The sequence below is a fragment of the Aricia agestis genome, chromosome Z, assembly GCF_905147365.1.
Source record: "Aricia agestis chromosome Z, ilAriAges1.1, whole genome shotgun sequence".
NCBI classification, from domain to species: domain Eukaryota; kingdom Metazoa; phylum Arthropoda; class Insecta; order Lepidoptera; family Lycaenidae; genus Aricia; species Aricia agestis.
In genome coordinates, this window is record NC_056428.1 from 28190989 (window position 1) to 28205519 (window position 14531).

The following is a 14531-nucleotide window of genomic DNA, read 5'->3' on the forward strand; positions in this document are numbered from 1 at the left end:
AATCGCCGATGAAAATCTATGGAATTGACATAAGCGTTCGATATGACGTTGACGTTCGACTCGTCTAATGTCAATTCCATACATTTTGATCGGCGATTCTAGAACGAAGCGAAAACGAAAAAGTTTCTAATAGTATTTCATCAACCCTCATTGTAGTACTGCCGTAAATATGCTCTACCTTAGTAATATAAACCAAAACGGCCATATACATTATCGTATACCTATATTATGTCTGTCAAGGTTTTTTAACGTACATCCTAGGTAAATATTATAAAACATTAATTAAGTCTTTACACACATTACACAGTGTGGATGTATTAATTAGCAAGGTACATTTCTTCCCTATAATAATATTATGACCACGATCATAATATAATAAATGGAAATTAAAAAACTTTCCATACATTAAAAATATTGGTAGATTTTTTTAATACCATCAGTGGTATTTAAGAATCTTTAAGGTAGCTTCGCCCGCTAGGCTAGTAGTTTGAGAGTTGAGGGGTAATAACATTTTCTATTTGTTCATAAAAAAAAAATCCAGCCCTGCTCTCAGGAGCAGGGCCGGATTACATTTTTTTAAGTATAGGCAACTTTAATTTTGTCGTCCCTATGTGCGAACTCTGCCGCCATCCTAGGACGCTGCCGGCTTCCTAAGGCGCCTTATGACGCTGCCGCCACCCTAAGGCACCATATGACGCTGCCGCCTATAGGCTGTCCTATACTGCCTATATACGTTAATCCAGAGCTGACTACTCGAGTTTTATTTTAAAAAAAAACGAACTTACCGGTTGCCCAAACAGTATGAAGCCATTTTGGCAGGCATAAGTGGCTTTGTTGTTGGCCTTATTGCCGTCAACTGTCACTATAGCGCCAGCCACCGGTGGCGGTTCTGGGCACCAGTCGAAGAGGCACTTCGGGGCTTCGCCATTCCATATTCCCTCGTCCCCACAGATTCTCTCTGGGGTGCCAACTAGCGTGTAGTTTTCCCTACAGGAGTAGACCGCTTTGGCGCCGTGCGTTGTTCTACCGTCCACCAGACTGACGTCACCATCTTGGATTGGCGTCAGTCCACCACAATTTATATCTGTAAAAAGAAAAAAGTTTAAGGTTTAGAATATTAATATGTCTATCATAGTTTGTCAGTATGAGACGTTGTAGCACTCAATGGTGCTACACGACAGAGGAACCTACCTAATTTGATCGCGCTCTCTAAAGTCCATCTACTTGATGAATTAGTATTTTAAAACCATTTACCAAATAAACATGAAAAGTAAATACAATATATATAAACAAAAGACACCAAGGAAAAAAGTACTTATATGAAGTGTTCCCGTGTAATTTATAATTATTTATAATACTACCCTAATAATATTATGTAAGAATCTTAGTTTTTAATCATCTTATTTTAACTAAAGTAGACTAAAGATGATTTAGGAAAACGTAATTAATTAATTTTAATTTATACATTACATTCATACTTTTGTATTGGCTTCCTCAAATAAAATTTATGTTGAATTAATATTTCATTTCTCATGTTCGGTACCTCAGACCATAAAATAATCTCACAAAGCCCAGATTAAGCTTTCACTACTTCGTTGTGGCCAATATTAACCCATTAAGTTAAAATTTTAACGAATTCAAAAAGCTCTACTTTCATTTACTTATCTATGCTAATATTATAAAGAGGTAAACTTTGTTTGTTTGTTTGTTTAATTGTAATGAATAGGCTCAAAAACTACTGGATCGATTTTAAAAATTCTTTCACCATTCGAAAGCTACATTATTTACGAGTAACATAGGCTACTTTTTATTTTGGAAAATATAGGGTTCCGTAAGATATTTCAGTTTTTCGGAAACAACCAAAAATGTACTTATTTTGCGTACGCTGCCTAAACTATGAAAGATACAACTAGACAATGTTCTAAGTAAATGTAGATCTTAAAAATATCTACAAAAATGTCCGCGACACACTATACCTATCTATGTCGAGTCAGGGACAACAATTTTTTTATTTAAAAATCTTGATTTTTATTGGACTACATTTAAACAGATGTTTTTTTTTATTTTTATTTTAGTTTATGTAGAATATATTTGGTCTTTGAATTATTAAACTTTGACGTTTGGTTTAAAAATTATGGCGAAATTAAAATATTGCGATGTACGCCCGTTTCGAAGTGGGCGCTACCAAAGCGGCGATGCGCTCGCGGGAAGGGTATCACTATACATCGCCAGCGTAATTTAGGAATGTCACGGAAACCGTACATTTTTCCGCAAAAAAGAAACCTATGTCCTTTCACGTGGTCTATTCTTCATGTAAACAATGTACCAAGCATTAAACACATTGAAAAGGTCTACAGAAAACTCCGCGATGGTATATACGTATAAGGATATCCCACAATGACATTTTTTGTCATTTACTTTTAACTTCAAATAATGGCTAATTTTCGAAGCGATTTTAATCATACGGCAATAATCCTTATTCAATTAAATACTTTAAATACTTACATTATTGATTATGGCCCTTTACAGCATTTTTTTTATGAAATAAGAGGGCAAACGAGCAAACGGGTCACCTGATGGAAAGCAACTTCCGTCGCCCATGGACACTCGCAGCATCAGAAGAGCTGCAGGTGCGTTGCCGGCCATTTTAAGAGGGAATAGGTTAATAAGGGAGGGTAGGGGAGGGAAGGGAAGGGAATAGGGGAGGGTAGGGAAGGGGATAGGGTAGGGAATTGGGCCTCCGGTAAACTCACTCACTCGGCGAAACACAGCGCAAGCGCTGTTTCACGCTCGTTTTCTGTGAGAACGTGGTATTTACCCGGTCGAGCCGGCCCATTCGTGCCGAAGTATGGCTCTTCCACGTATGAAAGCGTATAAAGCATATTATGATTTAAATTTTAAATGAATATTTTGATCTATATTACAGGCTTGGCCTAGTTTAGACTCCAGATCTCCCACAAGTTACAACTTAACAAATATGTGTAAACTATTAGCTTTTAAGTACCTTTATATATCCTTGTAATTTGTGGAGATGAATAAATGATTTATTATTATTATTATTTTTGAAGATATTACAGATTTAAAAATTGCGGGACGTAGCTTTTGCGGCAGTAGGTACCAATGCGGGCCACGGGTAGTAATGAATATAAATTATTTATCAAAACTACTAAATCGATTTTAATCATTTTTTAAGTGACATAGGCTGTAATATATTTTATATCCGTGCGAAGCCGGGGTGGGTCGCTAGTACTCATATAAAGCTGAAGAGTTTGTTTGTTGGAACGCGATAATCTCAGAAACTACTGGACCGATTTTAAAAATTCTTTTACCAATGTATAGCTAAGGTCCCTGAGTGCTATTAAAGGATATGTATGTGTCGCAGTCATCTGGTTCAATCTGCGATTCGATTGAATGACTAGCGCATCCATTGAATGACACCATTCAATTGAATGACTAAAGGACAACTCGTCAAGACGTTGACTGTGACGTTAACGGTTTGACTAGAAGTCATATAGTGAAGTCGTTAAATGGGATATTACCATTTTTTTAACTAGCCTTTGACGTAGTAGTATTAGGTAAATCCACGCTGTCATATTATTTTATTACATTTAAAGCACTTTAAAGTAAATTTAATAGACAAAATATCAATACATCAGCTATCAACTGCGCGAGCTATTTGACGCCATGTTTGTTGGCAACAACGCAACGCAACAAGTGACTACTAGCGCCGCAGTGGGGAAAATTGTACGTATAGTAATTGAACGTATTTCATACGTTCAATTACCTGACTAATTTCATGTCCGCTATCGTCATTACATTGCTAAGTAGTCGGACGTTGAGGGACGATCGTTCAATCAACGTTCTGCCGAGTCGTTCAATGGAATGGTGTCATTCAATGAATACGCTAGTCATTCAATCGAATCTAGATGACTGCGGTCTGTCTGCGACATGTCACGTATGTATATTGTATGTACCACGGGCGGAGCCGGGGCTGACCACTACTCAATAATAATTTTTCGGTGTGCGTACAATACACAAGTGTAATAAATGTAATGCAGTATCATTAATTATTTCAGGCTTCCATGGCCCATATTATAAAAATCGATACAATGTAAATATTTTATGTCTTGACTTTTGTCTTTCAGTCTGCATTGTTTGACTAAAGAGTAAAGCGCACACCCTGGGTTAAAATATTATAAATGCCATTTTGAAATACCATCGGTTGAGATGCACTCAATGCTAAGTAAATTATTATAAAAAATCAATAAGTCTATATAAACGAATTCCGCTGAGCCCAAGCTTAAATCAATTAAGTAACTCAGTGGTAGCTACTACCAACGTAGAGAGCTTATTGCATTTCCTATGGAATGTAACGATAAAATTAAATATTTTTCGCGGAAAATTTCCATAGATAAATACTTTTATTGGTAAGTAATTAAAGGAAATATTTCGATATCTGCGCTTTCAATTATTTCGTAGAGTGGTACTCAACATCAATTGGAGTGATTTTAATCGTAATTTACAATGTTACAAATTGATATATTTAATAAACAGACAACGTAATAGCAATTAATTGGAACATAAAATATGGAATAGAATAATTATTATTTATTATTTCACTTAAAAATAAAAACATTATTGTACGATAAGAGCTGAGGGAAAGGTCTTTTGACCGAGTGAGGTTAATGATTTGTCGATTTTAGTTGTCGTGTATTATATTATTATGGTGACGCATTTCGAAAACTTCAATAGCGCGATGTAGGATTGTGGCGCTAGTTTAGCACGCCACAGTTGACACTTTGACAGTACCGAATAAACAGTCTAAGGGTCAATTCAGACCGCAACGTGACGCGTAGATGCATTTCTAAATTAGTATGGATTTGACAGATTCGCACGTCACGTTGGGGCCTGAATTGACCCTGAGGGTCAATTCAGACCGCAACGTGACGAGGCGAAGCGCGAAGCGACGCGACATAAATTTGTATGGATTTGACAGATGTCGTCAGCGTGAGACGTCTTGCGAATCTGTCAAATCCATACTAATTTAGAAATGCATCTACGCGTCGCGTTGCGGTCTGAATTGGCCCTTAGAAGTTAGGTGCTAGGTCTCAATGCTTCTCAGAAACATCTGGTAAGCTGGAAGAAACAAGTCTAACACTTCGGCAACATAATAGATGCATTGTTAGAAAACAAACTTAGTAGGGTGACATCGACGTATCGTCTGTGTAAAACTTTTGCAATGCATCTTTTCTTCCGAGATGCATTAGACTTTTTCCTATTTGCAAAGAGAGTTCTTGATATTTTAAATATTTTAAAGTCTAATGTTTAGTATAAATTATACATTTAATATTTAGGGTTCCGTACCCAAAGGGTAAAAACGGGACCCTATTACTAAGACTTCGATGTCTGTCTGTCCGTCTGTCTGTCTGTCTCCAGGCGGTATCTCAAGAACCGCTATAGCTCGACTTATGATTTCACAGATTGTGTATGTTGCCGCTATAACAAAAATACTAAAAACAAAATAAAATTAATATTAAAAAAATATATCCCATACAACCAACGTAATTTTTCGGCCTTTTTTGCTCGATATCAATAATGGTAACAGGTAGGCTTTGAAATTTTCATAAAGTCATTGATTATATTGCTCTGTATAAATTAATAAAAATAATAATATAAAATAAAAAATTAAGGGGGGCTCACATACAAAAAACACAATTTTTGGCCTATTCTTGCTCTATAACACTTGGCCAATTATTTTTGTACATTAATATTACACCCACGTAATTATAAGGACGCTTTTATATTTTAGGGCGTGACGATAATAACGTGGACGTCCGCGGCAAAACGATTACACAGGGAATAAAGTAAAATATATTTAAAACACGATTTTAAATTTCCGTCGACAATTACGTTACAACTTACAACGTGCACGTTAGAGGCCATGACATCTACACTCTTCTGGACCTCACAAAAAGTCCGTGTTGCGTAAAATTAACACACCATTTAACCATTTTAACGTATTCAACGTTTTGTCGTGGAAGTCGATGTACAACGTTAAATGCCCTTTTTAATTGCGATAATAGATGTCGTCATGCCCTCTAGGCTATATCTATTATATTTACCTATTGTATTTAGGAGGAAAAAAGAAACAAATTACGACTCGTAATTTACGTGAAAATAGTAAATACTGGCAGCATCCGCTGCTAAGAGTGAAATATTTAGAAGGAGCTTCCCCCGTCCCCCGGGTGGCGGATGGGGGGGAGGTCGGTAGCACAGCCTAGCTAGCTACCCGGCTAAGTCATATTGACTCGCCGACCAACGTAGGATGCGGTCCTCCAGCATTTTGGGGGTTGTGCGGTGGGTTAACACCCCGCCCACGGAAAAATCACACGTTCAGGAACCGACTAAGAGAAATAAACGATCTGATCCAAATACCGATAACCCTTGGCGAAGAAATACGGACTTTCGATTGGCCTCATGAAATGCACGTTCTCTGCTTAGACCCGGCGCTATCTACGAAGTAAATAAAGAGATAAATAGATATGGCGTAGGTATAGCAACCCTCCAAGAAGTAAGATGACCTGGTAAAGGTGAATGTAACATAGATAATACCTCAACTTTGTTTTCGCCACTAGGGAAAGCAAAATGCGAGTGAGGGTTGCTAAAGAGCCTACGGATGAGTTCGCAGTGGTCACAGGACTTAAACAAGGAGATGCGCTGTCACCTGTGTTTTTCAATTTAGTTCTTGAATATTATGTCCTCAAAGAAGTGATTGCACTAGATGTAGGGCTACAACTGAATGGGAAACATATGTTGATAGGGTATGCCGACGACCTGCCATTACTGGGTGAAACTCCAGAGGAAGTGGCCAGCGTGGCCGAAGTCTTAGGAAAGGAAGCCCTTAAGGTAGGCCCAAGTATAAACCGCGAGAAAACAGAATACCTCCACATTAAACGCTATAAAAACACGCGCACAAAACGAGAAGACCTGAACGAGAGAGGGACTTCTTATAAAGGGACGGACAAATTTAAATACTTAGGCTGCACCATTACTGACACCAGCACGAGACAGGAGGAAATAAAAACCCGCATCCAAAACACCTTACGATGTAGCGCGGCACTGCATGGAGTGTTAGGGTCCAATCTCCTAAGTGGAAAAAGTAAGATCGCTATTTACAAGTCTGTTATAAGGCCAATACTAATGTACGGATGCGAGACCTGGGCGCTCACATTCGATGAGGAGAATAAATTACTGGTAGATGAAAGAAAAATCCTCCGCAAGATCTTCGGCCCGGTAAAGACAGGAGACGGAGGAACTAGAATCCGAACCAACGCCGAAGTTGAATACCTCATGGCTGAGCCCAATATTATTGGCGTACTAAAAGCCCAACGACTCCGAATGCTCGGTCATGTTGCAAGAATGGGAGAGGATCGTGCCACTAAAATGGCGTTTCTTGGGCGTCCGATCGAGCGACGACCTGTCGGCCATTCACGGTACCGGTAGCTAGATGTCGTGGAGTCGGACCTGCGCGATTTTCAAGTCACAGAGTGGCAAGAAACTGCGCAAGACCGCGACAAGTGGCGCAAACTCGTGTCGGAGCCATCGTAGTAATTAAGTAAGTAAAATAAAAGATGATCCAGTAAAGTTTTTAAATTATTTATGTTTATCAATACAAACTTTTGAGTACTTACACACATCGATTCATAATAATTCTAGTAACTACGCACTTTAAAAAAAATATCGGGACGGTTTTAGAGGGGAGTTTGATGTGTCATGTTATAGTAGCGTTATGAGTTATGACGTGTAGCCTGTAGGTACGTGAACGTTATAACGTTATCGTCGAATTGCCTTAGTATTAAATATCCATACATTTTACTTCCCTGTGTTATCGTTTTGCTGCGGACGTTCACGATATCCAAAAATATAAGTGCCCATTTAAACAACCAAAAACGTCTTCACGTAAAATGATGCCAAGACTAACTAGCTAAGCTTCTGATTTTACACGTCGTTCTCTTATTTTAAAGGGCTTGTTTACTCGAGTTCTACAATCTACATCCCACTTTATTTCATTTTTAAATGGGCATTATAGCGATAGCTCATTTGCTTTAAAACCAAGGAACTGACAATACGGTTCCCTTTATTTGTTTTTTGAGAGGTTCATCAACCTGTTCGTTTGCTATCGATCGCAAACGAGTCGCCGCTCTATTGTTAATTTATTTCCTGTTTTATAGCTTTTATTAAAACGGTGCCATGTATGATGTAACATGAGCAGACGTTTTGCGCTTTGCTCATCTTGCCACCATGACCCCAATTCCTAAATGTTGCTCAAGCTAAAAAATAAAACTTGAGAGGTGTCAACGGACACCCGACTGGAACGAAGTTATAAAAAAACACAAAAAAGAACAGAGAGAGAGAGAAACACGCGCTACCGCACGGCTTACAACAATAGCATTTTTGCTCTAGACCGATACCGACACTTTTGTGTCATGTCGTTACAACTGTTTCCGTTTAGCCCCCTTTCCCAACGCACAATAAGGAACTTCCTTCCAAAAACAAATAACAATAGCACATACTCACATTTACAGTTAGGCGCGTTGCCCGACCAGAAACCGTCGCCCTTGCATTCCCTCGTCCTGTCCCCAACCAGCATGTGACCTTCGGGACACTTGTAGGTGATGGCTGACCCCACCCTGTAGTTGTCCCCTTCTATCGTCGTGTTGAACAGCTTATCCGGACTGCCACAGGTCGGCGGCACTACAAGTTCAAAGTTTATGTAGTCATTGTTTTCAGAGGTTAGTACGCTATCGGAATTGCAGTCGATTGTTCATCTAATCTCTACGGCCAGGTTCACACGGCACAATCCTGCACGTTTCCTGCGTATTTTTTGCAGTAAGTATACGTCTTAACGAATAAATAGTGGCGCATACAATGTATATGAACCATTACACGTCGATTATTGCCCGATTAGAATGTAACACGACGTGTAATTTTAGGGGCACCCTAAACCACCCCAGGCACCCTCATTGTTTATCTCCAAACCAACTAGAAACAGACTAGTTATAGCCACGATTAAACTACCATGGTCTTAACCAGACCAGTAGTTTAGACCTTTCGAAAAAAACACGTTGATTAAGTACTGCACGATTTGTTGCAGTGCAATCGGCGGTATGAATATTAAAACTTAAGAGGCCGGGTGCCATCGAAATTCTCATACATACGTAATACCAAAATCATTTTCTCATACGAAAATATTTAAGTAACATGTTTGAGTTATTTTTCAGCTTAAAATAGTAATTACCTAGGTTCCTACACATTTTTTTTTACAAAATATTTAAACAGTAAAGTTTAAATATTTTGTAGTAAATTTAATATTTATTTATATATTTTTAGAGTTTTACTTTATTTTTTAGTGTTTAAATATTTAGTAGTAAATTTTCTATAAAATATTTAAACACAAAAAAAAAAATTGTGCAAGTATAAATATTTTGTAAAAAAAATTTGTGTAGGAAGTAGGAACCTAGGTAATTGCTATTTTAAGCTGAAAAATAACTCAAACATGTTAAATATTTTCGTATGAGAAAATGATGTTGGTATTACGTATGTATGAGAATTTCGATGGCACCCGGCAGACGTATACTGCAAAGAACGTGCAGGATTGTGCCGTGTGAACCTACCCACCCTATGGATGTTGTGACATCTACAGGTGTAACAAATCTAAGTGAAAAAGAAACGTTTGCCGGTACAGCTAGTATATAGATGTGACTATGTCTTAAATGCAAGGTGTAACAAATCTAAGTGATAATAACAAATCTAACTTTAGGGTATGTATGGGTCGCCTATACATATAGAGTTCGCTGTGAAATGGGAGCGCTGAAAAAGTAACTTATTTCACCATTGTTTGGAAAAATTCATGACGCTTGCCCATTTGCCATACGAATTTAAAAAATTGCTCATTCAGCGCTGCTACTATCACAGTAAGTAAGGGACACATACACACCCTAAAGTATTATCACTTAGTTTTGTTACACCTTGCATTTAAGACATAGTCACATCTATATACTAGCTGTACCGGCAAACGTTTCTTTGCTATATAAAGTATTTCGCCCGCATTATTTTATTGTTAAGTGACTAAATAAGTATGTCACCATGGCAACGTCCATCGCTATCCCATCGCACAAACAATGGTCGCCGTCAGTCTCGAGTTGTAATAATTTTCACTTATCAATATAAAAAGTACCCATGGCAGTAGCCGATTCTCAGACCTACTGAATATGCATATAAAATTTGGTAAAAATCAGTAAAGCCGTTTCGGAGGAGTACGGTGACTAACATTGTGACACGAGAATTTTATATATAAGATTATGATGATGGTGACTCTTCATCATTTTCCAGTTTTTACAGATTATACACAGTCTAAGAAAAACAAAATCTATGTGCAAGAAAAAAAACATTACGAAAGAAATACAAAAGAACGTTGAAGCATTTTAAATACTTAGCTACACTTTTAACGATAACTTACATTGAAACACGAGTTCGTTTTGTAACACCATGAACAAACGCTAACGAACCGTGATCAAAGAAAACCAACATTTGTTCGAAAATTATAAATTGAATACATTTTTAAACAATGGCTACGAACTTATAAGAAATCCTATAGAGTAATGGTTGAGAAATAGGTATGTTGAAAGCTGCTGTAGGTCACCAAATTATGTAGTGTAGAAATTGGACTGATTCGAACAAGGAGCGCGTTGCGTTAGGTAGTACTTAAGTTATATTATTATGATGTTAGAAAAAGAAAATTAGTTTAATTTTTTTAAGCCAAGTAATGTTCTCAATTCAACATTTTAGGTACATGAATCATGATTATTATTGATCACAAGGTAGACGACAAGGATAATACATATAGCACTAGATGTTGCTTGTTGATTTGTATCGGGATAAAACACACAATATACGTACATTCTCTGAGATAAATATTATCTCATTTTCTGTCCCGGGATTTTAATCCCGAGTCATGACTATAGGCGCTTCACAACATGTCAGTTTGGCCCCGTGCTACGTATCTGATGGACTTGTGTTACGAGTACAAGACAATGGAAATATATTTAATACTTTTATACTATTCATGATATATTTAAGATTTTTATTAAATTAGATTACATAATTATTTTAATACACATCCGTGACCCAGGAACATTGAAAACTTTTGTTCCGTCGGTGGGATTCGAACCCGTGACCCCCGGCTTGAGCCGCCACACGCTCTTAACCATTGAGCCATAGAGGTCGTCAAATATTACTAGTAAGTAGTAAGGAAATTGTATATTATATGCTCTAACTAAAGTACGAATTAAACTTTATATAGAACAGATATCCGTCGAAATTTGAAGCATGGGAGATAGAAATTCGAACGCAGAATTTTGCTATGCCGGATATAATTCTCGTGCAGAATTTTATCCGGGGCTCACGCTAACTTTGTGAGTAATATTCACTCAGCAACTGATGGTACCAAAGCGATAGTAAATTTGAAAGCGCATGGGATATGGGAATATATCCTGACCAAAATCGGAAAAAATTGGTTCTGCGTATTAATGTGATACTTATCTTATATCGGTATATGTATTAGCTATCTGTATAATATTATGTTTATACATATTTTTAACTATCTATATTTTGTATTGGATATTGCCCGCAACCTCGTTGTCCAGGAATTTGTTTTTTGCGGGAACCGTACGTTTTTTAAGGGTATCTGTCTTATGTCCTTTTTGGTGGCTCAACTTTTTGCTAACAGAAAGAGAGACAGAGAGTTTCTTTACGCCAGTTCTTCTAACCCGAACCGGTGGTAGGTCAACAAGTAGAATAATTTTAAAAACATTTATTATTTTGCTTAGAAATAAAACAATGTTCATTTCATTTTTTAGGGTTCCGTAACCAAAGCGTAAAAACGGGACCTTATTACTGAGACTTCGATGTCTGTCCGTCTGTCCGTCCGTCAGTCCGTCCGCCTGTCAGTCTCCAGGCTGTAACTCAAGAACGGTAATAGCTAGAGAGTTAAAATTTTCACAGATTATGTATATCTGTTGCCGCTATAATAACAAATACTGAAAATAAAATATAGTTAAGATTTAAGGGGGGGCTCATACAAGAAACGTGATTTTTTTGGCCTTTTTTGCTCGTAATCAATAATGGTAACAGCTAGGTAGGTTTCACAAAATTTTTAATTATATTTGTACTTTAGTAATTAATAATAAAAGTAAAATAAAGTAAACTTTTAGGGAGGGCTCCCATACAAAAAACACAATTTTTGTCTACTTTCGCTCTATACCGGTACGGAACCCTTCGTGCGCGAGTCCGACTCGCACTTGGCCGATTATTTTTCAATTGTATGATAGCCATTTAGTACATATTTAACCTGCGGGTATATTTTTCAGATACGTCGGATGTCAAAATCTCATCCGTGACGAAAACTAATAAGCCCACAAAAGAACTGTCACTAATTGTCAATATGACAGCAAAATTCGGATACATTCGAATGTAATTTGCTTGAATGTGACAGGGGTTTCCGAAATTCGCGACGTATTCGTGCGATTCGCTTTGTGAATCGGGCTGCTGGTCTTTTTATGATATAATAAGAGTCTTTGTCCGTTTCCCACTAAATGGCCAAAGGGATTTTTCCGGGAAAAGTCCATTAAAAGTCAAAAAACCATCCCTTTTTCGCAGACATACCTACATTGACTTTGTGCGAAATATGTTTGTCGTAAAAGCGAAACTAACTATATCAGATTCAGTCCCCTGTCCACCTGTTTGCCGCGTTTGCATATCAAAGCCAGACAGATAATATCAAAGTATCCTGTATAGTGTATATATGACAAAATACGTCGTGAATTTGTAAAATCTCCGCTACTTTTTCATTAAAATGGATCACAGAACTAATGATAATAAAATGTGCGATCTGAGAAATTGTTTGTTAAGATTTACGTCATTTGGTCGGGTTAAGTCCCGCCGAAGTAGATTTTTGAACATTACATGGGCAAAAAAATAATCGTCTTACGGCATATAAAAATGTGAATAACTAGAAAACGGCTGGTGCTATAAATTGGCTCATTTCGTTCTTAAAATAATCGCGAAATCGGGAAATATTTAAGGTGAGTAGTAAAATTGGAGGTAACAAAGCGGTGACAGAACTCGTATCTCGCGGCGCCTAATGCGATTCATAACAACAATATTGTATTGAATTGGCATAAATCATAATATCATTATAATCTAATATCATTATGCATTAGATATGATATTGCATACGAATCAAATGCGTGTATGGATATTGGGCCAGGCCACAACACTGCGTTGCGGCGTCGTATCGCAAAAACAACATCGCACAAAAATGCGATGCGATGTCGCAATTTCATATAGTATACATAATACATCATTTAGATGTTGCCAGCAACCTCGCTGATAGTACATAACTAAATTGGTTTTATAAAGAAGACAGCTGAGAGAGTATTATCAATTTTTGTTACACCCTGTATAAACGCATAGACATAATAATCATAATATTATGATGTCAAAAAGCTTTGTCTGTTTGTACAAAAGATGGATCGACGCATCGCAATTCCGAGTATTGAAGCTACAAGTGAATGGGTGAAATTCTTCGCGTTACATTGCGCGTTCCCTGCACACCATATTTCTACGGTACTCTCAGAATTTCCGACGCGATCTATATTTCTACTGGACAAGGATCATTTTCGTATAAATTCCGAGGTAAAATAACTATGAATGGACACAGTCGCAATGCATAATATATTATACACTCGCGACGACAAGCTTCATATGCTTTACTTCCTTTGACTGTAAAATAAGTTTTAAAGTTTTCGTCCTTTGTTTGTTATTGATGAATAACAACAATAATAATAATAACAATAACTTTCGATAGTGTAAAGAAGCATGCGAGGTGATCATGATGAATTATGGCGATCACTCTCACTCACGTTAGCTTTCAAACTAGATTAAGATCGATATGTCCATTTATTTTCTGCCGCACACATAACAGTTATAAAACTTACATGAAAAAATACTTAGGTAAAAAAGCGTAGCGTTATTGTAAATCTAGAATCTAGATTATGATGTGAATATTATGCAAGTATTTTGTAATTTTGTTATGCGTCTAAATTCTTAAAAATTAAAACAAATAACTTTGAGTATTATTTATAGTGTAGTATCGGGTTGGTCTAAAAAAACATTTGCTTTGCAATCATAAAATAGTTCACACACAAATTAGTACGTCGCTTAGTAAAATACGCTTCACTTTGCGGCGCACGGAATTCACTTAGCAACCCGCAGAATCTAAGCGCACGGCAGTGCGCAGGCCAAGTTCTAGCAACAGGCCGCGCGCACTCCATGCACTATTTGCATTCACTTTGCGGCGCACAGAATTCGCTTACCGGGGCGCAGAATTCACTTATCAGCACGCTATTCGCTTAGCGGTGAGCAGAATTCGCTTAGCGGATATGTAGATAGATATGTACCTATGAATCGGA

General features: G+C 37.4%; 1 protein-coding gene across 1 annotated transcript in view; it reads right to left on the reverse strand.

Annotated features, from left to right (window-relative positions):
- The window catches only part of LOC121738834 (sushi, von Willebrand factor type A, EGF and pentraxin domain-containing protein 1), a 146837-nt gene that overhangs the window by 17268 nt on the left and 115038 nt on the right, over window positions 1–14531 (reverse strand). Inside the window, exons 9-10 of the mRNA XM_042131081.1 lie at window positions 8578–8754; window positions 786–1084 (exon numbers count right to left, since the gene is read on the reverse strand). Of these exons, the coding sequence (XP_041987015.1) occupies window positions 786–1084; window positions 8578–8754 (476 nt within the window). The remainder of the gene's footprint in view (window positions 1–785; window positions 1085–8577; window positions 8755–14531) is intronic.